Source organism: Xylocopa sonorina, chromosome 2 (assembly GCF_050948175.1).
Source record: "Xylocopa sonorina isolate GNS202 chromosome 2, iyXylSono1_principal, whole genome shotgun sequence".
Classification (NCBI taxonomy): domain Eukaryota; kingdom Metazoa; phylum Arthropoda; class Insecta; order Hymenoptera; family Apidae; genus Xylocopa; species Xylocopa sonorina.
In genome coordinates this window covers 5,501,382-5,526,617 of record NC_135194.1, presented here as the reverse complement: position 1 = coordinate 5,526,617, position 25,236 = coordinate 5,501,382, and the positions used below count along the sequence as shown (strand labels likewise).

The following is a 25,236-nucleotide window of genomic DNA, read 5'->3' as shown; positions in this document are numbered from 1 at the left end:
AGCTCTTTGAGGGCAAGACAAATATTATCGAGTCGGCGGGGTCGGTGATGTCCACCAGGCTTGAAGTACGAATAAAGTTTTCGTAAGTTGTTCTGGGTCTGTTTTCATCTCCGTTACTGCTCTCATCCCCCCCCCCCCTCCCCCCGTCGACGGTAGCGACCTCGAATTCTTCGATAATGTGTGCCAGAAGATAGGAAGGTGACTAGCTATACAAGCGTCCCTACCGATGTTATCAGGGCAGCAATTTTCCGACAGCGGAATAACTCGGACGTTGGAGCTGGCAAGATTCCATGCCGTGCCTCTTCTCCCCCCAACTTGCAAGTTACCCCCCAGCCAGAGGGCATACTCTAGAACGTCAGCAGTGACGAACACTGCTGTATAGCTCCAAGCCCCAGTCACTCTGCTAGACAATAACTTTCGCATTGGCAGTTCGGGCATGGACCACGCATAATTCACCCCTGTGGGCTGAGTAACTCTAACTTCCCGCAGGTCATCATATAAGTCAACCTTCAAGGCTAACGTGCGGTAATCCGCGCTACCACCAGTAATCAATCGCACGCTCTATCGCGGATGCGAGCAGGGGTACGCTGCTCATAAAACTCCAGGTGTATATTCCCTTTGCAGGGTTTATCACTCCGGGAACTGAGGGACTAGGCTTCATCGCAGCCTCTATCATTACCTGTGCGTGCGCTGTGCTACGCAGGGCCCCTGGGCGTAACGCGTGTCAACACCCACACCCATCCACGGCAAGTACCTCCAGTCACTCTCATCCCTGGGGAATGTAGTCCCGCCGCCTACTATCGTCGTTTCGTTCAACACCAGCGGGTCTTCCTCCCCTCTCGGACTGTCTATTTCAGAACCAGATTGTTCTGGGACTATTTCAGAGGCAGGACCTTTATGCACATCCGAGGCCTCAGCGCCATATATCTTTCCCCCGCGAGTTACCTTGGGTTCAGGCCCTGCTACGGCGTCGCGTAGTTCTGGTGCAGCTTGGGTGCTCTTCGTACGAGTTCTCTTCCCTCGACGCTGGCGCCTGCTAACTTCTAAGGAATCATTTAGACCGACTCCCTCTCTGTGCCCTCTCGTGCTGCCCCCGTTACCTAGTTTTTGATGCAGCGTCTCCGCCGATGTATAAGTCTGATTGTTCCGATCGGGCCCCCGCGCCCAGTAGAGGATGGGGTTATGTTATTACATAACCCCAGGGCTTGCTGTGCTGCCCCTGCTGAGGATGTGTCGCTCGTTATTGTGATGGTTCCGCCATCCCAGAACATAGTCCTGTAGCCCATAATCCCTTGGGCTCTGTCCTTATCTCGGCGTTGTGACAGGTAGCAGCAGCGTTGACTCACCTGGACCCCCGTTCGCATGTGTTCAACCTCTCTGAAAGGCTAAGCGCGGTGGGGGTTCCTTTCCTATTGTCGACCCCTCTAATACTAACGTCTCGGCAGGCTACCCCATCCAACGAAAAGAATAGACAAAAGGGGCAAACCTGCTTACCCCTCAATGAGCTTCCTGCGTGGACACCAAGGACGTACAAAAACGCGTGCGCCGCCTCGTCCATGTCATCCTCACTTACTGTGGCGACTTTTATCAGCGCTTCTTTTTGTGCCAGAAGAGCAGGGTCGACCTAACCGCCTCGTTTTCCTTCGGCGGTAGCAATACGCTCCTCTACGTCCTCTAGCTTTTCTTCCACTTGTACGCTGGGGTTATTTGCGGCCCACAGCTCAATACTGTTGCGCACTACCTGCGCCTCCTCTTTCGGTGCGAGATTCCCCACTCCGACAGCTTGCCGTTTCTACATCCACAGGGCCCCATCCCCTACTCCTTTCCTCTTTAAGGCCTGGGTTACGGCCGCCGCCCACCTTCGGTTGGCGGACCCAGTCCCTAGGATGCACATAATCCTACAGGGGTCATTCTTGATTTATTCCGCGATCTCAGCAGCCCTGGTGCTAAGGGCTTTGGACGGGCGGACTTTCTTCGGCTTCTGCGGCTCCGTCTAAGCTTTACCTTGAGTTAGGGGAATCCCTGAACTCTTTAGACCAAGCGTATTGCTACTGAACACCTTGGTTCCGGCTTCCTCTTCATTAGTAGCTGCTAGTCTGGCTGCTTTATCTTCCCAGATAGTGGGTTGCTTCCTGTTTGATATGAACGGGGATACTAGCCCGGCCCCGACCAGTGCGGATCAGCTGATGAGTTGGCTAAACTTCTCCTTTTGCTGGTTCGTTTCGACGCAGGCCTGAGTTAACAGACCGTCTCCGAACTGGGCGACGTCTCCGGTGACATACGCCCCCCCCCCCCTCCTCAGCTTCTGGGCTGCTTTCACAGGCAGCGGATTTTGAGAGGGGCATTGCCTTCCGCAAGCTGGTAGATGGCTGGGTTTTAGGCTGACGTAGGCCCTTCTTCTGTTTCTTGGGCGCCTCTGATCGTTGAGACGGCTGTCGCACTCTGTCCGTGTCAGAGGGCGCAATCAGAAAATCGACCGTTCGCCCTGTCGCTGGACGTGTGCTATCATCCTCGTCACTACTGGACTCGTCACTGTTCCAATTGGCACAGGCCCTTACAGCTAGGATCCTCGCCTTTAGCGTGGCATCGATTGCCTGTTTTGCCTGCTCTGGCATCGTTGCGGGCTGGCGTGTCATGATAGCTAACTTAAAAACTACGATAACCAACTAAAGCTACCCCTAACTTGCAAGATGAATAGTACTAACTTAGAATAAATTGTGAAAATTGAACAGAACATAAAGAGTAACTAAGAACATCAGATGCGATATGTATGTACACCACAAGTAGACTTCCTCCTCCTCCCACTCCTGGGGTTCGAGCTCCTAGGTCAAGTTTGACCTGCCTCTCCTAAGAGGGCAAGTCTCCTCCGATCAATAATCAACCCACTAGTATAAAACGGTCAGTTGATCTTGGGGGTAGTCACCAATGAAGGTTGTATAGCAAAACAGACAGTTATCGAAAACCTCTTTGTAAATTTACTAAGAAAAACTTATCGGCTTGATGTGGAGTCTCCTTTCAGGATCTCCACTCCCTGGGAGGAACCTTCTTTTTTTTTTTACGCAGGGAAATCCTCATGGATACCATGGATTTTTTGGGAAATCCATTATATGGTTATGTCGGACTGTTACCCACTAAAACCTTGCGGTGGTCTCTCTGCACGTCACGGAGGATAGCCGGGAACTCTTTCGAACACTTCCAGCTATCCACCTGTGCCCAGATCAAAGATCTTCTATCTTTAATTCGCTCTTTTTGAGCTCGTCCTTTTAAAAGGCACCTGCCGCGACCACCACGGTCGATGCTCTCGTCTAAAGCGAACGTTAAGTAGCACGTGTTTGACCCAAATCTCGCGCGTTCCTCGCTCGCTAGACGGTCCGTTGTTTATGGCCCCCCGCCGTAAAACGTCTAGACGGAAGGTCGCCAAGGGTTGTCCTCTTCTTTTAGGTATTATTTAATTCATCCACACCCAAATTCCAATTACGAAATTTAGTTATTCGTAATTGTATTGAATTCGCGTGTGTTTTCTCTATTTCTCACCTCGTCGCTCTGTTTTTATCTTCTCGCCCGTGGCGAGGAGATGGACGGTGGCGGCGAAATTTCGCTCCCCGGTGGGTACTTTGAAGCGACTTTCACCTCGAAGAAGTGAAAGTCCCCTACCTTGAAGCGAAACGTGGCAAACGTCCACGACGCCGACCACGTAAGACTCGTCGAGCAGGTGGCGTACGCTCCCTTTCACGCTTGGCGGCTTCCTTCGCGGCCATAACTCCGTCGCAAAACAGAATTACGACCCGCCAGCATCTCTCGCTTTCCAGCATTTTTTTTTTTTTTAAGAATGCTATTCAGCGAGAGATCCGCATCAATCTCCGCCACAAGGGCATGTCGTAACGTTTCCCACGTTGTCCCACGTCCAGGATATTGAATATCTTGGTGTCTACCTGGACGGCTTCTGGAGTTTTGTCCCGCACTTCGCTCGTTTGCCCGTCAGGTTGGGCAAACTCATGACTCATTTGTGTCGCATCATGCGCACACGTGGCGGTCCGGACGAGCGGGTGCGCCGCCTATACTGTGGTGTAGTGAGGAGTGTGGCACTGTACGGTGCCCCCATTTGGGCCGGCGCATTGTCGGTGAGCCGGAGGAGCCTGATGCTCCTCCCACGGGAATGGCGACGCGCAGCCATACACGTCAGAAGGGGGTACCGTACGGTGTCCTATGAGGCGGCCACCGCCCTGGCGGGTCTACCACCCTTGGAGTACCGGGTGCTCGAAGACGCCTTTGTTTATGGGTGTCTTCGTCTCGAGCGTCAGGACTTCAGTCCGCCAAGGGAGGCGACAAGTCGGGACGAGCTTAGGCTCCAGGCGGTCCACCACGTCGAAATGGCGGGATGACTTATCCCGTCACGGAGGCCACTGGACCGTCGGGGCGATCCTGCCCAATGTAGATATATGGGTGCCAGCCTGGCAGGTGTCGCGCCGGGTGTTAGCGGCGGAGGTGGGTCCGGACTTCTCGTTCCCGAGCATCCTGTCCGGGATGCTTGGTCGCGGGAGCGTCTGGCAGGCCATGATCTTCATTTGCGAGGAGGTCATACTCGCGAAGGAGGCCGCCGAGCGCGTTAGGGAGTAATCCCTGCCCGCTCGACGTCGCCTGCAGGGTCGGCGTCGTAAACGTTTGCTCCGTTCCATCTCACGGGGGGGCTTCTACCTTCGGGTGGTAATCGCTCCTAAGAACCCTTCGGGGTGCTTGACTTCGCCACCTTTGCCATGCCTGCGGGCCACGACTTGGCATTTGTCGAGTCGTGGTATCGGGTCTGGCGCACCCGGGACACCCAGTCATCAAGCCTGGCCCGAGGCGTCGACGACGCCCGTGCGGGGTCGGCCACTTAGGTCGAACCCCACGTCTTTGCACGGGAGTCGTCCGGGGGGCGCGGTCGGTACGATTAGGTAATCGTACCGATCATTGCACGCGTCCCTCGGGACGGGAGTGGTGGCTGCGTGACCCAGCCACCGTTCATTCCTCGGACGGGGAAGTGTGTCTCGTCGACCACACTCCCCTCCGGGAATCCGAACAGGAACACTCCCCTCCTTCCAGTCACCATGATGGACCCCGGCGTGGGGGAGGCGGGACTGCACATGTTCGTCCAGAGTTCTCGGTTCCCTCCCAGCAGCGCCGAGGATGGTCACCGTGGGGTTTTAGCCGTTAAGAGTCCGGCATAAGTCCGGAATTCCCCAGCTCCAGTGGATCCATGAGGATTTCCCCACGTTAAAAAAAAAGGTTAGGTTAGGTGGTTCGACATTATGCCGCTCGTTCAGAACGAATCAATGCGGCCACTCTACGATGGACTGGGCAGCCTCCACGAATTTAAAACTATTAAACCAAGGATCTGCCAGTACATGCGTACGTCAGCAGGGCGAGAGTAAGGTCGATCTCTCGTTCGCGAATGGCGCCGCCGCGCGTAGAGTAACAAAGTGGGTAGTAGATACGGCTGGAACTTTATCAGACCATCTTTATATAACGATCAGCATATCTAAAATTCAAGAGAGAAGATCAGGGACCAAAAATCAGAATAAATGGTGGCTGAAAAGGATGGACGACAATATATTTATGGCGGCGACCCTCGCGGCTACCTGGCCAGACGAACCGACCGAAGAGGCCGTAGTCGAGAACGAGGCGGAATGGTTTACGAGGACGTTGACCTCGGCATGCAACGTAATTATGCCGAAATTAAAATCAAACCCTCCTCGTAACCCCGTTTGTTGGTGGAGTGATGAAATATCACGCCTCCGCGCGGACACTACGATCGCGCGGAGGAATTTCACGAGATACCGGAAACGGCGAAATTCCATTCCAGAAAGAAGACAGCCACTCTATCAAATCTACAAAGAGAGGAAAATAGAGTTGCAAGCCGCGATAAAAAAAGTCAAAAGCACGAGCCTGGGACGGGCTGCTCGAAACTATGCCCGAGGACCCTTGGGGTCGTCCTTATAAAATCATGATGAATAAATTATGACCATGGACGCTCCTGTTGACGGAAATAATGGAGACTTCATTCCTGGAAGGAGTCGTCGACACGCTCTTCCCGTCGGAAAATCCACGTTGTCGGCAACGAACAACCATAATTCAACAAATACGTTAAGTAATTCAAGAATTAACGACCCGACCACCTGGTCACAGGAATATGAAGTTTCCAAGGAGGAAATGGCTCGCGCCATCAAAAAAATGATGAAGAAAAACACCGCGCCCGGACCAGATGGAATCCCAGGACGTGCGTGGTCCATGGCTTGCAGCATCCTCGGCTCAAGACAGAAAATTATTCTCGACGTGCTTGAAGACCGGGATGCTGCCCTCAAGATGGAAAACCGGCAGATTGGTCCTTCTCAAGAAGCTGGAAAAACCAGATGATTCTCCGTCCGCGTAGAGGCCGATAGTTTTGCTCGTCGAGATCAGGAAATTATTCGGAAGAATAGTCCACGATTGACTCGTCGAGCACCTGTTGCGCGTCGGACCGAACCTGGAAGATAACCAGTATGGTTTTCGAGAAGGAAGATCGACGATCGACGAGATTAAAAGAGTTAAAACTCTCGCAGAAAACGCGATCGCAGAGGGGGGAGTTGCGGTCGCGATTTCTCTAGATATAAAGAACGCGTTCAACTCCCTCGAGTGGAAAGCGATCCGAAGAGCGCTCGAGCAACACGGGTTTCCACGATACCTGCAAAGGATCGTGGAAAATTACCTGAGCGATCAAGCGATTATCTTCGAGAGTCGGGACGGCACCGTCAAGAAGGAAATTAACCGCGGAGTTCCACAGTGCTCGGTTCTCGGACCTCTCCTGTGGAATATCGGATATAACGCGGTATTAAAATCACCAATGCTATTAGAAACTCATCTAACGTGTTACGCGGATGATACTCTAGTGTTGGCGATCGAGACAAGCCTTCAACGCGCGATCTGCCGGGCGGAAATCGCCGTAGCCACCGTGGCGAGTAAGCTGGAAGAACTGGGGCTCCAAATGGCGCCGGAGAAGACGGAGATCCTCTGCTTCGAAGGAAGAAGAAGGGATCCGCGAGGAGGAAACGAGGTGGTTTCCATCGGTCCAGCAAAAGTCAAGGTCGGGAGTGAGTTGAATTATCTCGGCGTACTCCTCGACGACAAGTGGACCTTTGATCGCCACTTCGCTCGCCAGACTGTTCGTCTGGATGCTGCGGCGAATTATTTAAGCCGCATCATGTCAAATATGAACGGCCCCGACGAGAAAGTAACAAGACTTTACGCCGACGTCGTGAAAAGCATCACTCTTTACGGATCTCCGGTGTGGAGCGACGCACTTTGCAAGGGACAAGAAGCCTGCAACTCCTGCGAAGTGCGTGGAGAAGAATTGCGATCCGCGTCGTGAGAGAATATCGCACGATATCTTACGACGCGGCAACGCTGTTGGCGGGCCATGTGCCTCTCGAATACCTGGTGCAAGAAGACAAGACGGTGTACGAAAGCCTTCGTACCGCGCGACAGGTAAAAGGACGAACCCCTCCAACGAGAAAAAAATTGAGAAAGGAAGCGAGACGCTTCATTGTCTCAAAATGGAAAGAAAAGCTCGCTCCAGCATCGGCTCACAAGACCGTGGGGACGATTATACTGAGGGCAATGTAACGGGAATAAGAAACCGCACTCGACCTTCTTGCTCTCAATTTAATATATAACAATCAACAACAGTCAACAATAACGAAACAACAAGTCTTTAAATATTGAGGGCGGTGCTATGGCTACGATTCCCTTCACGTCGCTACGCGACTCTAATGAAACTCTAATTGACCTCACAATTCTTAACGAATATGGAGGTTGTTCTAACGAACTGTTCTAGACGTACCGGATGTTCTAGCAGAACTGTTCTAACCGAACTATTCTGACCGAATCGTTCTAACCGAACTGTGTGCTAGACTTGTTCTAACTGAACTGTATGCTAGCGTTGTTCTCACCGAACTGTCCGAATCGAACTGTCGTGAGGACGAAAATGTCGTCCCTTAAAAATGCGTATAGAAGAGGATGGGAAATCCCAGAATGGAAAGGTGGATGCACGGACGAGGAGAGTGAACGTTTCCACGAAATGCAACGGGCGGAAATTGGTCATAAATAAACCAAGTTTAAGGATCTTTTTTTTTTAAAAAAATGCTGGAAAGCGAGAGATGCTGGCGGGTCGTAATTCTGTTTTGCGACGGAGTTATGGCCGCGAAGGAAGCCGCCAAGCGTGAAAGGGAGCGTACGCCACCTGCTCGACGAGTCTTACGTGGTGGGCGTCGTGGACGTTTGCCACGTTTCGCTTCAAGGTAGGGGACTTTCACTTCTTCGAGGTGAAAGTCGCTTCAAAGTACCCACCGGGGAGCGAAATTTCGCCGCCACCGTCCATCTCCTCGCCACGGGCGAGAAGATAAAAACAGAGCGACGAGGTGAGAAATAGAGAAAACACACGCGAATTCAATACAATTACGAATAACTAAATTTCGTAATTGGAATTTGGGTGTGGATGAATTAAATAATACCTAAAAGAAGAGGACAACCCTTGGCGACCCTCCGTCTAGACGTTTTACGGCGTGGGGCCATAAACAAGGGACCATCTAGCAAGCGAGGAACGCGCGAGATTTGGGTCAAGCACGTGCCACTTAACGCTCGCTTTAGACGAGGGCATCGACCGTGGTGATCCCGGCAGGTGCCTTTTAAAAGGACGAGCTTAAAAAGAGCGAATTAAAAATAGAAGATCTTTGATCTGGCCACAGGTGGATAGCTGGAAGTGTTCGAAAGAGTTCCCGGCTATCCTCCGCGACGTGCAGAAAGTTAAAAAAAAAACGGTTAAGTTAGGTTAAATCTGTGCCCTTGTTCATTCAATTCTTCGAATGTGCCAAGGTCACCCTTAGCTAAGATTTTTCCATCCTGGACTTCTTTCTTCTTTTTCGGTTCGTTCTTGGGGCGACAGGTAAAGTAGGTACCTCCATGTTTATCATTATTCCATCTGTCTATTTGTTGCAAGCTCTCATCATACCAGTTAGTCTGCAATTCAATATATTGTCTTAGGGTGTGACCTTGATCTAAAATGCCTGTCGCTCCCTGATAATTTATCGCAATTAGTACCTCTTCTTCAGTTAACTACCTACACAGAACTTTGATTGACTTAGCATAGGCCGTATCTGTTAATTCCATCGCTTTCTGCAACTTGGCAAAGCTGCCCATATCCATGTGCCCTGGCTCGACGTCGAGTCCCTTTTTAATACTGGCTTGTTGTCATCTCTCTGTGCACTGTGTATGACAAAAAATGCTGTTGGTTAAATTAATGTTGAATACGCTGTTGAGGGCATCACTAATTAGCCCATTTTCTATATTTTTGCTAGGATGATGCGTTCTCTTTCTAGCTATGCGTCCTATGTAATTAATATGAGTGAATTGGGGTAATTCGTGTGATAGCCACTTTAACCCCCTATCGGACACAAGTTTCTTAAAATCAGCTATTCTTTTGTCCCAGTTTGGTTGCTAAGTCATATTTGTATCTCCAACCTTAATAGTCATGGCAGGTGGGTTGCCTGCTGGACTCTCATAAATGTGCCCAGTTCCTGCCACATCGATGGATGTCACCCAATCATATTGTACAATCCCTATTGTACACCTGTTTATCTTGACCTTTAGTCAACAATAGCCTCTTTTCTCTGACGTAAGAGTCGTAGGTGAGATTCATCAGCAAACTGGTGACGTAGTCTGCTCTTCGTACGCTAACAAATTTGTCTTTATTGAATCCTCGTGCTAAAAGATAAAACACGGGAGAAAAATGACTGGTCGTCCTCAACTTTATCATTTTAATCTCTTGGAAGTGCTTAGTCAATGAATGAATCACGCTGAAGACGCCATCCCACATACCATTGATCTTGACACATAACTTGCCTCCTTGATTCAACGTGGCTAAAAGATCGCTCAATGCATTAAGGAAGTTCATTCCCTTATATTCTCTGCCGAACCAAAAGTCCCTGTTTAGAGTCAAGCTGGCATTGTACTCGCCTGCATCACATATTAGAATATCTACAGCGCCGTAATTGCCGGACATCTCCTTAATACGAGCTCGGCAGTTAATATCTTTTATATTGCCTTTGTCATCATTGTGGCAATCACTAACCCTGACTATGTGCAGGTTACTATCTAACAATGCCAATCTCGGATCCGGAATAAGGTGTCCTTCCTCATGTAGCGTGTTTGCCAAGTAGATCCTCCATTTGCTAGTCTTAAATCGCGAAGATAGAAATTCCGCAAAGACCCCGTAGCCGCATGCAACACCGAGGTATACCTTGGCGACCTCCTAAAAATCAGGGTCAGCTTCCCACAATTGCTGCATTTTCATCGCGCCTCTCGATATGTAACTTCCCAGTTCTTCTATGGATCGTTTTGGCAGCTTTACCCTGTCACATTCTTTCAACCTCTCCCATTCGGCATGGGACAATCTTGAGCCTAGATTGTTGAGTTTCTTACTAAGGTTGAAGAGGTCTACATACCTAACGTCACTTTGTAATGGTCTAACTTGTTTTCCAGATAGCCAACTCCATCTCGGTCAGGTAATTATGTTAAAATGATCCCACCCGATGGCTACGTCGTCGACTCGTTCACTACATTCAAAAAACTCATCCTGCTCATCGTCAACATCCACCGATAAGCTCGCTGCATTTAGTTCATGAAGAGCGTTGCCAAAGAATTTTTGTATGACGACCGGTTTTTGTGTCAGAAGCATCCTAAAACCGTCCATAAGGGCAGAGGCAACGCTATCTGAATGAGTGACGTCAGTTGCATCGTCTATTACAGCCTCCAACATGCCCCTGCTGAGGTAGTCGGGCTCGTTTATTCTACTATTAGGACTGTGCTTCCTACCTGATGCTGTTGACCAATCATCCAACAACTTATTTAATCTGCTCACCAAGTCTATAGACGCCGGCTTTCCCCTACACAAGTAGCTAGTCCAAGATACTGTCCTATCTTCGACTTCAAAGTCATACTGGTGTTTACAACAGCTACTAATCTTGACGGTCATCGCATTGAGATTAGTCAATATATAGCAGCTACAAATTACTCCAATTGTGCTCATATAATAAGATCGAATCTTAACATAAATGATATTAACTTGACAGCAGTAAGCAGTGTAGAGCCACTGGTTTTTATGCTTACAATTGGTGTCCGCCGTAACATTACATTTCACTATCCCTAATGACTGGTCGAACATAGACCGATTAGCCGGCATCCTACGCTTAATACTCAAAAGCTGTTTATTACTAACGTTAAAGGTGTTGCTCGACTGATCTGGAAAGATTAAGTCCTGGGCATCAGTTCCGATAAGCCTCCAATGCTTCTCAGTCGCCCAAGATAGTGTACGGGCAAATCTGTGTCACTATTCGTAATTTCAAAACGAGTAGCTTCCATGTTTGACTCGGAAAGCGCGAAGCTATAGTAACAAACCATTTTCCATTCATCAGGTGTTAAGTACTTAGGACAAGCAAACCAATCGTCTAGTATGGCATATTCAAAGTATCGATGTTTATTAACGTCCGCGAAAAACATACTACCCAGATTGTAACAGGTGCCTTTAGCTATGAGCAGCATCCACTTGCTCAACCCAGGCTCAGTAAGTACGATGTTGTACTGACTCAATCTAAGGTAACTATCAAATTCGCCTTTTAACTCAGACAGGTGTCAATGCGTTGGGAGTTCTGCATCACTCGTATTAGCGAATGTACTCTGCCTAAAACATGCAGCGCTTGCCTAATCAAACTGGCGCCAATTTTAAACCCGATTAGATACATCGTAGATCCGGTCTGTGCTGGTACGCAAACCATAAGCAGACCAAACGACCCCAACGTAAATGTCACCTCGAACCATACGAATAACGTCGTCATTATAGGCGGCCTCCACTTTAATTGTCGAACTCCGCCGTCTCATGCAAATGCACTCCCCGGCCAGATCCACATCAAGTGAAAATTGCCTAAACATTGCATAATAAGCTCGTGAGCTCAGTCTAGTCAGTTCACACGGAATATCCGTGTCACTACGCCACGCAAAAGATGTCTCACCCCCATTCTTCTGCACATATGTTCTAAATAATTGTGTTGGAACACTGCCACTCGATCTTAGATTGACTATGGTTGTGGAATAGTACATACGCTCGACTGTGGTTAGACCTCCCTTCTTAACCCATTCATTAAACATCCAATCGTTAATCGCTGAAAGTTCTGAACAGGCAAGAACAAAAACCTCACCTAACTGCACGGCATCCTGACTATTACTCGGACGCATCCAGGGCAGTAGGCTCTGCAACATACCGTCACCGAGCAGTTTCCCGACCCAACCTATACTACTAATCAAAACTCTTTTAATGATCTGTGAAACTCCTTTCAATAAGGACATTATAAATGTTGACGAGTATGTCCATGCTTTCTGAATACACGATAATACCTCTGGGTGAGACCCATAATATAAACATCCGAAGGTGGCCATCAAGCCGCAAGGAACCGCAAAAACTAAAGAGCTGACACTATGCCCTACTTCACTTGTCGAGCCAAAACTGGATATCCATCTTAAGCCTTCGGACATAATCATTATGGCGATTGGAACACCAGAGTACACAGCAAAAGATTCCTTAAAATCAGCGCCTAATAAGTTCCCCCTCCTAATACCTTTGTTGATCCATGCTACGACGACGGATATCATTGATGCAGGGTTAGCGAAGACCGATCCTAAGCCTAAGGCACCTGGAGCCATTTCATCAAAATTACCGAAAAAATCCTCTATATACGGGTTCCTACAATCACTTGATCTAACACCTTTTGAGGTTACGCCAGCTGTGTACTTCGCGTACTCCAATTCCTTGCGAATTATGACTAAGCCAACTATCAGCACAACACTAAGTGCTGTTGTTGCTAAGTCCATAATTGCTAAACTAGCCAATGCCGTCATAGCCGGACCCAATAGTTCTATTTCTGCCTGGCCAGCGGAAAGTTTTACAATCAGGAGATATAGTTGTTTAATAAGAACTACTGCATTACCTGCGCATCCCAAGTTCTCACGCGGAACTAAAGGTGATGTCAAAGATGCCGTTCTAGAGATTGCAGGAGTCGAAGTTAAAAGTGGCCCTATCATCCATCGACCAAAGGCTAATACTAATAATACTATTTTTGTTTGCTAATGCCGACACAATGAAGGAAACCATTCCCAACAAAACAAATGATATCGCTGTGGGAACTGGAGTAAACACACCGACCGCTGCGTTAATTGACATCCGCAATGATGTCGCCAATGTGGTTCCCAACATTTCCTCCAAGGAGACGTACCACGAACTAACGACGGACGCTCCGAAAGCCAAGGATAGGGACGGTACAGGCCCTATGTGCCAATGAGATGGCACCATAGAGAAGTATCTGTCTACATGTGCCGTCAATGTAGCTAAGAAAGTGTCGTAGTCACGTTTTTCCTTCGGAACGCCAAGATCCGACATCCTGAGTCCGATAATGCTGAGTTAAAATTCCTCTTGACGTATTCAATTGCTTTGCCTCTATCTACCGCCGACCCACCTAATACTTCCGTCTTCGACGCATAATATTTACAAGCCGCCGTAACGTGAACTCCAGGTAAGGGGACTGCACGCACCACATGCCTCTCATAATTATTTTCTATCCACCAGTATATATCTGCTAGGATAGTACTGCTGGCTGCTGCCATCACGATGACGCTAACAGCCACGGAGTCCTCACACTCTTCTTCGAGGATGTCTAACACCTCATCTGAGCTGCCCATCATCATTCTCAGATGCTGATGCAGCTCATAGGCAACATCTGGAGTCAAAGACATAGACTCTCTGTCGCATTCAACAACAACATTGAACTCGCTTAACCTGCTTGATCTCTCTTCTTCGGTATCCACCCAACCTATGTAATTGCTCGACTCTCTGTAGAAGTCATTGTTACTCTGTGTGGCCCCAGTTCTACTTGCATATTTGTCTTGCAACGTTTTTTCCATTAACTGTTTCGACATTATAGGACTAAGGTATAAATACAACAGATCACCATTGACTGCGAACACCAGGTTAAGCTTATCATGTAGACTTCTGCTCAGGCTATTTTCATTACTGTCAAGTGCCGTCATCATTTTTCTCCAAAATGCTTGTTCCGAAAGCTTATCCGGTAATACCCATTCAAGTTGTTCAACAAGACTGACTATATCACTTCTATAATAGTTTGACAAGTCTAATCTACTGTAATTTCCCTGGCTATGCAACTTTAGTATCGTTTCAGCCGCAGACGCCAAATCGATCCCATTGTCTCCCACCGGCTCTTGCGCTATTGGTGTAATGTACCAACCTGCATTGGTCCTCCCCGTTCTACCTCAACGCTGACGGCATGCAAACTCGCCAATGCTCCTGAGTCGGTTATCATACACCATGCCTTGTTCGTTAGTATATAACCTAGTATATGGCTTTATCTCCTCCAGGAAATCAATCACTGCTCTACACCCTGGGACAGTGATTGATTGGCCGACTATATCTGCACAAATCAGCCACACATTCGTAGGGAGAGACGTCAAATCAAGTGTAGTTCCAGAGTGAACGGGGATATACTGCCGCTCAGTGCCTAGTTTTTTCATGAAGTATCGCGCTAGCTGTTCGCAGCCTCTTTTAGAGGAAACAAAGAAAATGACTCCTCCAGTCTCTATAAGCTTCATCGGTACTAAGAAGCCTTTATCGAATCCGTCAATTCTGATACCAGTAACGGACACCGGTATCATCAGATCATCACCGGCTTGCCTTTTATCGGCTGGCCTAATATTCAGAGTATCATCAATTTTAAATCTAGTTGCCGAAATATCCATATGTGGTGCTAAGACCTTTTCCCTATCTGATCTACCCACTGTGGCGCTCAACTGAACACAAGTATAATTGGTTGATGGCCTAGTGACATATAAATCGACTGCTAACACATTTGAGTCATTTAGATTGTGTACTTCATCTAATAATATGAAGTCGTATTGCCTAACTAAATTCTGCAGGTCTAAGAGTGCCTTACCATAGGTCATTAGAGTAAGGTGTTTGTCACCTACTCCACTGCTTTTGCTGCTGGACTCGTGTTTTCGACCTATAAAATACTTTATCGTATAATCATTACCACCCCTCTCATTAATCCTAAGAACATTCGTTAATCTGCCATATGCACTCACCACAGCTGCCACAGTAGGTTGCAGCAGCAGCACTCTCTTTTGCCTAGGCATAAACTCTAACAAATACCTAGTAAAATAAATCGTTTTGCCAGTGCCCGTTGGGGCCTGGCACAAGAAGTGCGAGAAAGGCGGTTCATACTTGGAATTAACCGTTTCAGCTGCTGCGGCTTTAAAAAAAGAATCAAGCACGATTTCTGGCCTAATATCTGGGGCTAAGACCGTTAAAGCTCTCGTAGGTATTGCATTCATCAATGATCCATCTATACTATCGATCCCTTTACTCTCAATTCTACCCAAGCCGTAAATTGATACTAACTTGCCTTTGGAGTTGAAGATAGGTGACCCTGACATCCCGCTGACACCTGTCCAAGGCACTTGAACTTATTTTGTATAAAACTTGTCAATTTGGATGGGCCGCATACTATTAAAGAAGGTGCCCTTCCTATGAGGAAATTCATTTTTTTCTTCTATCACAAGCAAAAACTGCGATATTCTCCTAAGTGTGCATACCACACAAACTATCTCACCAGGGATCACGCTCTCAGCCGACATCTATCCCCGTAGCAACATATGTCTTCACTTTTATTCTGTATCAGTGAACTCCGCCATTTAAACTCATATCCATTACGATATAGCCTAACAGGGGCACCTCGAGTGACATGAAGACTCGTCACGAGCGTAGTCTCCTAACCGACACATGAGCCTCTACTCGTTAGGCACTTAAGTTCGCCTATCCAGTAATCGTCAGGAGCAAGATCCAATACCAAACTCGCACTTGTACCTTGCATAGCAGGTGAGTTACTCGGAGGAAAGTCAATCTCCTCCACTGGATATTCACCACGCATCCTCCACTCCGCTAAACTACATTGGGTTACACTATGCTTTGCGCTAGGTACAAGAGGAGTATTCTAAACCCGGCCCCGGGAGAGGGCGCGACCCTGCTTCCATGCTACAAGGGCATACGCGAATATGCTTCCCTTCCACTTGCCAACGAATACCCGTTCTCTGGATCGAGAGAGGAAAAACCCAGCTGTGCCAAGGCGATCGTTTTCCCACGGTGTGAGCCCTTCAGTTACCATGCGCTCGATCGAAACCATGGTCTCGCTTGGCCGCCGGGGCATCCACGGGGACTTCGGGGAGGCGGACTCACTGCGTGCTCGCGTGCACGCACACCCTTGAACACGTCCGATAGAGTAAGTCTACTCCAAGAACCTTTTCAGCCAGAACGATTCGTGGCAGAAGTCGGCGAGTGCGGAGGAGGTTTCTGGCGACGACACCAAATATGGTGCCGCTTCCGGCCAATTCCACTTATCCGCCGGAACAAAAGAACGCAGAAATTCCCTCTGCGGATCAAAGATCGGACATTCCAGGAGGAAGTGGCCGACCGTGTCCACTGCGCTACCACAGATACATGTCGGGTCATCGACAACGATGTACGCCAAGAGGCGAGCCATAAAGTTGCCGTGCCCCAACAATACCTGCGTGGTGTTATGATTCGGCTTCAGCCAGCCGGCGGCTAACCTCTCCCAGACGTCTTTAAAGAAGGGCTTCGCGTATGCCCTAGTGGCGTGGTAGCAGGCTCGCGCCCCCTCCCGGGGCCGGGTTCAGAATACTCCTGTCTTTAAAGAAGGGCGCATCGAATATAAATGGGACGGTTGGAATCTCATATATTGACTCTGACACTTATCCATTCAGTTCGTAGATCAAAGTCCTTACGCCGGCTATAAGTCAGGACTAAAAAGGTCCTTCCCTCAAAGAGAGCGACAGGCGGCGATGGGGCGCCGCCGTGTGCAGCCACGTTTTGATTAAACGGATGGGTACTTTATCTTATACCCAAATGACGAGAATAGTGGTGCCGTATTTTCCTAGCCCCGGACTGAAGCAGCAGGTCCGTTGGGTGGCTAGGATGGGCAAGTTATTTTAGTATTGCGTATGCCCCAAGAGGCGAGATAGCATGCCTGAGCCCCCTCCCAGGGCCAGGTTCAAAGTAGTCTTTAAAGAAGGGGTTCCAGAACCTGGGTGTCCAGGAAGTACTCATCCCCACCTCCTCATGGTAGAACCTGGGCGCCGGGCTTGCCCGGTGGCTAACGGGGCTCTGGGGTTATCGAATTACACTGGGACTCGAGGGTTTGGTGCACTATCGATTGCCCAAACTAGTCCGAGACATTTTCGTAGAGCAAAAATAAATAAGACTGAGGCTGGCAGTCTGGATCATCAATAAATTTGACCAAACTGATCCATCCTAATTCAAAAAGGGTCAGAGTGAGCGTGTTCGCGTACACGTAGCGAGTTCGCCTTCCCGAGGTTCCCCGTGGGTACTCCGGCGGTTAGGATTCGTCCTCTCCGACGGAGTAGCTGAAGGACTCACCCGCGGGAAAGGCGCCACGGCATATCTGGATTTTTCCATCGCCCGTTTCAGTGAGGTGGTGTAACTGGGAAGTAGTTGGATAACATTAACAAGCGTATACCCGTTAGGGTGAGGAAACGTCCGACCACCGTCCTGGTGTAGGGAAAACAATAGTCTTTAAAGAAGGCGAATGTTGTGCGGCCTTTGTGGGAATTTGTCCACGAAGTTTGCCACATGTTCGTCGCCTCTTCCTTTACTCTTTTGACACCGTCATCCAGTCCGCTTTGAATGACGGTGTCCCCGATCTTGGCGTCTTTCCCTCTACGAAGATTGTAGAGGGCCCTATGCTGCTGGACGACGATGTCGACGGGGGTCGCGCCGGCCACCACGCACGCACCCTCCCAAGATATCCGGAGATAAGAGCCGGTAACCGCGATCAAAGCGTCGACGCTGCGCGGACCTGAGCACCCTCAACTCCCTCTCCGTACACAGGTCGGCCCATCCCGCGGAAGCATATGCCATCATTGGGATGAACACTCCCCACCAAATGCCGGATAGCGAGTCGAAGCGGAGCCCCCACGATCATCTCGTCAGCCTACACATCTTCGCGAATAGCGACCCGACCTTGTCGCTTAGGTACCTACAATGGGTTCTGACGCCCATTTCTGCATCTAAATATACGCCAAAATATCGTACCGCAGGTTTAAATTTTATATTTTTATCGCCTATCCGGATGGTCGGCGGTCTACCGGCAAGATCGGTTTTGAAAGACTGAACGGCCTTGCGTTTTCAATCGGGATGGCACCTCCTCTTCGACCTAATATTGGCCTCTCGATCCAGCCACTCTTGAGTACGATTGCCTCCGTCTGTGGCCGAGATTTCGAGTTTAGCCGAGCTACACCATTGGAGAATCTGGTCAATAGCTTGTTCACCTTGATTCTTAATTTCTCGTTTACCATTTCCGCCCACGAGAACGATGAGATCGTCCGCGTAGGCGACAAACCTATTCTCACCTGTGGTCTCGAGTGACCACAGGAGATCGTCGAACATAATGTTCCAGCAAGCAGGGCCGAATACGGAGCCTTGCAGGCACCCCCTTATCGCCTGCTTCGAAACCCGTTCCGAACCTATGGCGATGCTGACCTGTCGGCCGTCGAAGTAATTTGACATCACCCCGAAAACGTTCCGAGGACAGTCCTGTTTCTTTAATGATTCTAAGACTAATGGCCACCAGACGTTGTCGAAAGTCCAGAGATATCGAAGAGGCATCGACCATGCGGCGCAGCTCCACGACCGCGTCCTCCGTTGACTTTCCGGGCGTGAACCCGTACTGCCGATCGGAGATCCCTCCAGAAGCCAACGACGTTGGTATAGACGCTTCTTGAGAAGCTTTTCGAAAAGTTTCTCTATAACCGAGAGGAGGCAAATCGGATGGTAGGATTTTGGATCCTTCTCGTCCTTTCCCTCACCCTTCAGGAGAACTCGGAGGGAGCCCTCTTTCCAGGAGGAGGGAAAGACGCCCCATCGAAGGCATCTGTTGAAAAGTCGTGTAACTTCGCCGGGGATAACTCTAAGTATGGGCTTCAGCACGCCTACCTCGATGTGGTCCGGTCCTGGTGCCTTTTTATTGTTGAATGTCTTAACTGCACTCGCGACTTCCGCTTCCATGAAGGGAGCAGCGTCAGGCGTGTACGGTGCGATACGTGCATCCTTCCTAATTGCACGCTGCGCCGCCGTGTCTTCAGCAAGCTGGCGGTTTCGCGGCTATCATATGTTGTCTGGCTACCACGCCGGAGGGTACTGAGTACTCTCTCGACTCGGAGTTTGTTCGCTTGGAGTTTATATACGAGACTTCAGGGCCCCGAGTTCCCGGTCAACGTTACAAATCGCTGCCAGCTTTCGTGTTGCGTCTGCTTCATCTTCCTACTATATTCTCGCAAAGAAGTGTGATACTTCCGTTGTTTTTCATAGCGAGCGGTTTCGTCTCTTTCCTCTTGGAGGGCACGACGTAGACGGTACACAGACTTCTTTAATGTCGTAAGTTCGCGGGTCCACCACGGGTTGGACTTTCTAAAAATTCTTTTTCATGGCATTGACGTGGCACAAGCATTGGAAATGACTTCGGTGCTGCCATCCTTTCGACTTCTGCCATAGATTCGAGCCATAAGGTTTCGAGCCTCGATCTAGATTGATCGGCCAGGCGTTCGGAGAAAAGCTCCCAATCGACCCGACGAGTGTCGAACCGAGTGCTCGCTTCGCCCAGTCCCGCCGCTTCGGCTCTCGGCACAACATCTATCGTGTTGTGATCGCTGTTTACTCAGCCGCTCCTGACCCTCCAGCCCCGAACAAAGGGGAGCATGGATGGCGACGCCAGGGTAACAACGATAAAAGACGAACTCCTGGTCGACCAGTAGGTAGGCGGCTGTTCAACGTCGTTCACAACTTCCATGCCGAACGCTCGAATGAGCTCCTCGAATTGAGCTTCTCTATCGTCCGTGCTCTGCGGCCCCCAGAGTGACGACCGAGCGTTGGCATCTAGCGAAACTAAAAGCCTCTCCCCCCCTCAGAGAACGAAACACCACTTCAAGGTGCCTGAGGTGCCCCTCGATATCGTCGCTAAACTGGAAGTAACATGACACGGCGTATACCGAGAAGTCGGGCGCCAGCACATCCGCGCAAACACAGTGCGGGGTGCTAAGCTGCGATACAAAAACCATTTCTAATCGAGAGTTGCAAACGGCAACCGCCGCCACGGGTATTGTGAGCCGACGGCCGCCACCTTCGTTCCGATTTCTCACGCCGTGGCTCGCTCACGCCACGGTGATAGCCAACCGCTGACGCTGGCACAACCGCTCACGGTGTGGCTCGAGCCCAGCGTTCTAACGTATGGTTCCTGCAATAGCAGACGTCTAAACGTTTCTGAGCTACGAGCTGACGCACTTCTCCTGATACCGTAGCTGAATGCTGCATATTCAGCTGCAGAATTCTAATTCACGTTTATTTCTTCGATTTTGCAATTTTCTACTGTGGACTCAGCCAGAGATACCGAATCCGAACGGAGTCCCCCGTCGCATTTAACTAAGCGGACTTGGACAGCACGAAGGCTGTGACATGAGGCCGCGCCAAAGTCGTGTTCGCAGGAGCACACCCGACGGCGGCATGGCGATGATACCTGAGGGTGGCCGTCACCGAGCGCGTTACCGGGCGGCTATGCTGCTCGACAATGGGGCCAACGCCAGGGATCGAGGTCACGGGCTGAAGATTTTTCGTCCGCCTTGACCTATTCATCGCCACGTATGACCTCCCCCAGTCCTGCCCTCAGCCGGAGAACCGAATGGAGGGCTATTTTACGTCCGGAATATTTAGAACCGGATGTGGCCATCATGATTTTTTCGAGAAAGGGGGTTAACGCCTCATACTTCGAGTAAAGGTGGGGTTGTCGATTCCCATCGGCGCGCGTTAGACACCACTCTGTCTCGTGGTGCTTTCTTACGTTTCGGAGGGAGAGGGGGGGAGGGGGGGCGTCGCTCCCCATCAGCGCGCACCGGCACTGGCCTGCCCAGGCCGCGGTTTCCGGTTATCCGATTATCCGGTCAATAACGCAAGGGGGACGCACGCTAGAGCCGCTTCTGTTTTTATGTTCCTGTTTGTGCGTATCAAGTATATCTTTTCTGCAGCGGACGCTGCCGAGGATATACGTGTGTAGTATTTTAGTGTGTTGTATCGTCCGCCGACGATTTTCGAGTCCCAACATCGAACTAGGGTATCGCTGGTCTACCTGCGGCACCCTTTACGGCGTTCGGCAGGTAGCTGGGACTCTTGCGATGACTAGTTTTGTGCTATTCACCTGTGTGTTTACGTTTTACTTAAGTCTTTTTTGGGACTCGTATATTTTTATTTTGAGACTGCGGTCCTGTTTGACAGAACTCACGCAAGAGCCTCGTCGGTGGCCGCGGTCTGGCAATTTTCTGGACACTCGCGGGAGCCTCCTCTGGAAGTTGTAGACTAGCACAAAACAGGACTCACGCCAGGGTTTCCCGGAGTAGATCGCGGTTCTGTTCCTGTAAGGATTTGGACTCATGCAAATCTCGTTTTCTTCGGAGAGCCGCGGTCCGACCATGCACATGTCCGCGCCTTCGTGGGAAGCCGCGGTACAGCTCATGCTTAGACTCTCACAAGAGTCACCGGTGGAGGCCGCGGTTTTGTATGAGTCAGGACACTCGCAAGGGGCTCATTACATAGGTGTTTGTGTTCGTGTGTAGGTGTGTGTGTTTTGTGTACCTCGTTCCTGCTCTGCGCGCAGCAGAGGGTACACGTGGTTGATTCCTCGTTCCGATGGTATATCGGGACGAGTTATCGAAAGTCTTAATGAAAGCGGGCCGTCCGTGGACGGGGTCTCGTATTCGAAATTGGGTATCCGCTGGTCGTCCGTCAAACATTGAAAAATATCTATGAAAAATACTTAAAGATATTCGGCCGGTCGATTAGGGCTCTTGCGACGGTCAGCTGCGTGGTTAACCGCCTGGGAAATACGTATCACGGCCGCTTGGCTCGTTCAAGACCCCTTTATTTCGTATACCTCAGCCAAATACGAGCCAGGTCATATATGCACATGTACCTTGGGAAGCGAATAGGCAGGTCGGCAAGAGATTGCCGCTAGTTCCCCGACATCTAATTTTGAGCCGGGACCTCGCGTGGCAGGTGTTATTTCCAGTAACGATTTGGCCGTCCAGATTATTTACTTGCAAGATATTTACTTGGTTAATATTATTATATTCCAAAATATTACCTTCGAGAATACTTGCTTCGGAACCACCCACTACCGGTCCCGTTATTTCGCAGGTCATAAAAATAGCCGCAGGTACCTTTTTTTTTCATTAACGTGGGGAAATTCTCATGGATTCCCGGGAGCTGGGGAACTCCGGGGGTATGCCGGACTCTTATCGGCTAAAACCCCACGGTGACCTTCCTCGGCGCTGCTGGGAGGGGTCCGGGAACTCTGGACGAACGCGTTCGGTCCCCTCCCACGCCGGGGTCCTCCATGGTGACTGGGAGGACCCCCTTCCCGGAAGGGAGTGTGGTCGACGAGACACACTCCCCCATCCGAGGAATGAGCGATGGCTGGGTCACTCAGCCGCCGCTCCCGCCCCGGGAGACGCGTACAATGGCCGGCACATTTCCCCAAATGTACCGACCGCGCCCCCGGACGACGCCCGTGCAAGGACGTGGGGCACGACCAAATGGTCCACCCCGCACGGGCGTCGTCGACGCCTCGGGCCAGGCTTGGCCCGGAGTGACTGGGTGCCCCGGGTGCGTCAGACCCGATACCACGACCCGACAAATGCCGAGTCGTGGCCCCTGAGGCAGCCGCAGGTACCTGGGATTTTCCCGAAGTGTCAGCGGCATGTTGCTTTCGAGAAAGTCTTTGGATAACAATTAAATAAATATATTCTAGACTTTGGCCCTCTAATTTCTATCTATTTCTAGATTCTCGATTTTCGAACATCGATCCTTCGATTTTTCGATATTCTATCCACATCGCTCAAGGTCCCACTTTCCGCCCGAGTCTCGGATGCCGGGGATATTTTATCAGGGCACTAAGTACCCAATACTACAGAATATTTCACCACTACCCACCAGTCGGGAGTCCCATACGCCAACTTGGTCGATCGCTTCCCAGCTGGGAACGTGGGGTCGCCGCTCCCCAACGGCGTGCACAATCACCGCTCCGTGCTTATGTCCAGGGCGGTGGCCAAGATGGCATCCAATATGGCCGACGCCCTGTCACCTTCGATTAATATATTTAAAATGGACTTACCCTTACTGCTTCTTGTCCGATCTTCGTTCTTCTTACGCCAAAATGAAGCTGACGTCCTTCCGCGTATTTTGGTGTGTGGATGATGCCTGGGACGTGGGGTAGTTTCGTAAAACGAGGCTGCGGGCCGTTGGCGTAGGTCCGTCGGCGCGTGGGTACCGCCCGGTCCAGGTTTTTACTTTCACTTTCACTTTTTTGTAACTGTATCACTGAAATTTGCACTGTATCACTGAAATTATTATCACTAGTTGTTCACAGTCACTATAGAAACACTTTGTAACACTGTTCTAATTTCTCGATGATATTTGAACCGAAAACACTACATTTTTACGGAGCGACGCGACGCGTGATCGTTCCCGACCGATCTAAGATGGCCGTAGATAGGGACAGGTTGGGAATCTCGTTAATCCTTTCATGCGCGTCACTAATTAGATGACGAGGCATTTGGCTATTTTTTTTCTTTTTTAAGAGAGTCATAGTTACTCCCGCCGTTTACCCACGCTTTTTTTAATTTCTTCACGTTGACATTCAGAGCACTGGGCAGAAATCACATTGCGTCAACACCCTTGGGGGCCATCGCAATGCTTTGTTTTAATTAGATAGTCGGATTCCCCTAATCCGTGCCAGTTCTGAGCTGAGCGTTGAATGGCGGCCGAAGAGGACGACAGCTACGGCGAACCGCCGCTGAAGCCTCGCAGTAAAGAAGATCCGTGGGAGGCCAAGGCACGGGATCGAGCTCGGATTCCGGATTACGCATGCACGAAGCAGTGGCCCGTACAGCTCGCCCAGGCCCGGCACGTCAGCCTACCCACTTCCCGAACAAGTCCGCCACTAAGTACAAGAGGCATAGACCCCTTAATCCAATCAGGGTGGATGATAATATCGTCGATGCTACATTTCATCTCCTGATGAAGCGGCAATAATTCAGCCCTTAACCACTCACTAAGTCCAACCGACTCACCAACAGTTTGAAGACTAAATATTATACAAGAGGTCGACTGACCCTCTGCTCCATAAGCAAAGTTATACGGCGATAGTGAACTATCAGACCATATAGTCTCTAAATCTCCCGTAACCAAAACAACTTCCACACCCACGTGCCAGAGCTTGATCAAAAAGTTCCGCACGAGGAAGGGCATAGAACTGGTGCCGGCCCTCAGAACAAATTTTCCAGCAGAATATATTATTCTCACGTCATGAGACATTCTGATGCATACATGAAACGACACTGGCGGACAATTCAAAGAAGAAGTAACGACGAATAAAGGTAACCTGGCTAAGCTGCCGACTTGCATACTATTGTCAATCAATGCCAGACTAAATTCAACAAGATTTGAATGCTTATTTATTTCATCAGACACACGCCCTGTATCTGCCTATACACAGGTACCAAAAGTGAGGCTAGTAAGTCATCACTCGGCTCTTCATATGGTACCGTATCTAAATCGTTTTGATACTCCCAATGAAATGGGTCATAGTCAAGTCCAGTGTTAGTTTCAATCGAAATTTGTACCTCACCTGATGCCCCTAAAAATCTAAACAGCTCTGAGTTGAGGAACCTTTTCTTTTCCATGTAATATATAACCCCAACGTTAGGGGATAATTTTCGGTCTTTCTGATAATCCTTTTGTTCCACAAACCCAACCGAATAGTAAGCTCTGCACTGAGCTTCCACTACGGTCACGGCATCATTGATGATGGCGTAATGATACTGATCACCTATTTTGCGCGCAATGGTAACAACACCTACAACTTTAAAATTCTTCTTACACGGGTACAAACCTCCATGCCAAACATAAAGTAACTGTCCTGATGTGAGCTTCTTCTTGGAAACAAAAGTAGGCGCTTCAATAAGTATCAA

The 25,236-nt window shown here is 49.7% G+C and overlaps 1 protein-coding gene across 1 annotated transcript; it reads left to right on the top strand.

The window, feature by feature from the left end:
* Nucleotides 1-6,859: 6,859 nt before the first annotated feature.
* On the top strand, nucleotides 6,860-7,384 carry LOC143433137 (uncharacterized). Its single transcript, XM_076910283.1, has one exon. It carries the CDS (start codon nucleotides 6,860-6,862, stop codon nucleotides 7,382-7,384), a length of 525 nt encoding a protein of 174 aa, XP_076766398.1.
* The last annotated feature ends 17,852 nt before the right edge of the window (nucleotides 7,385-25,236 follow it).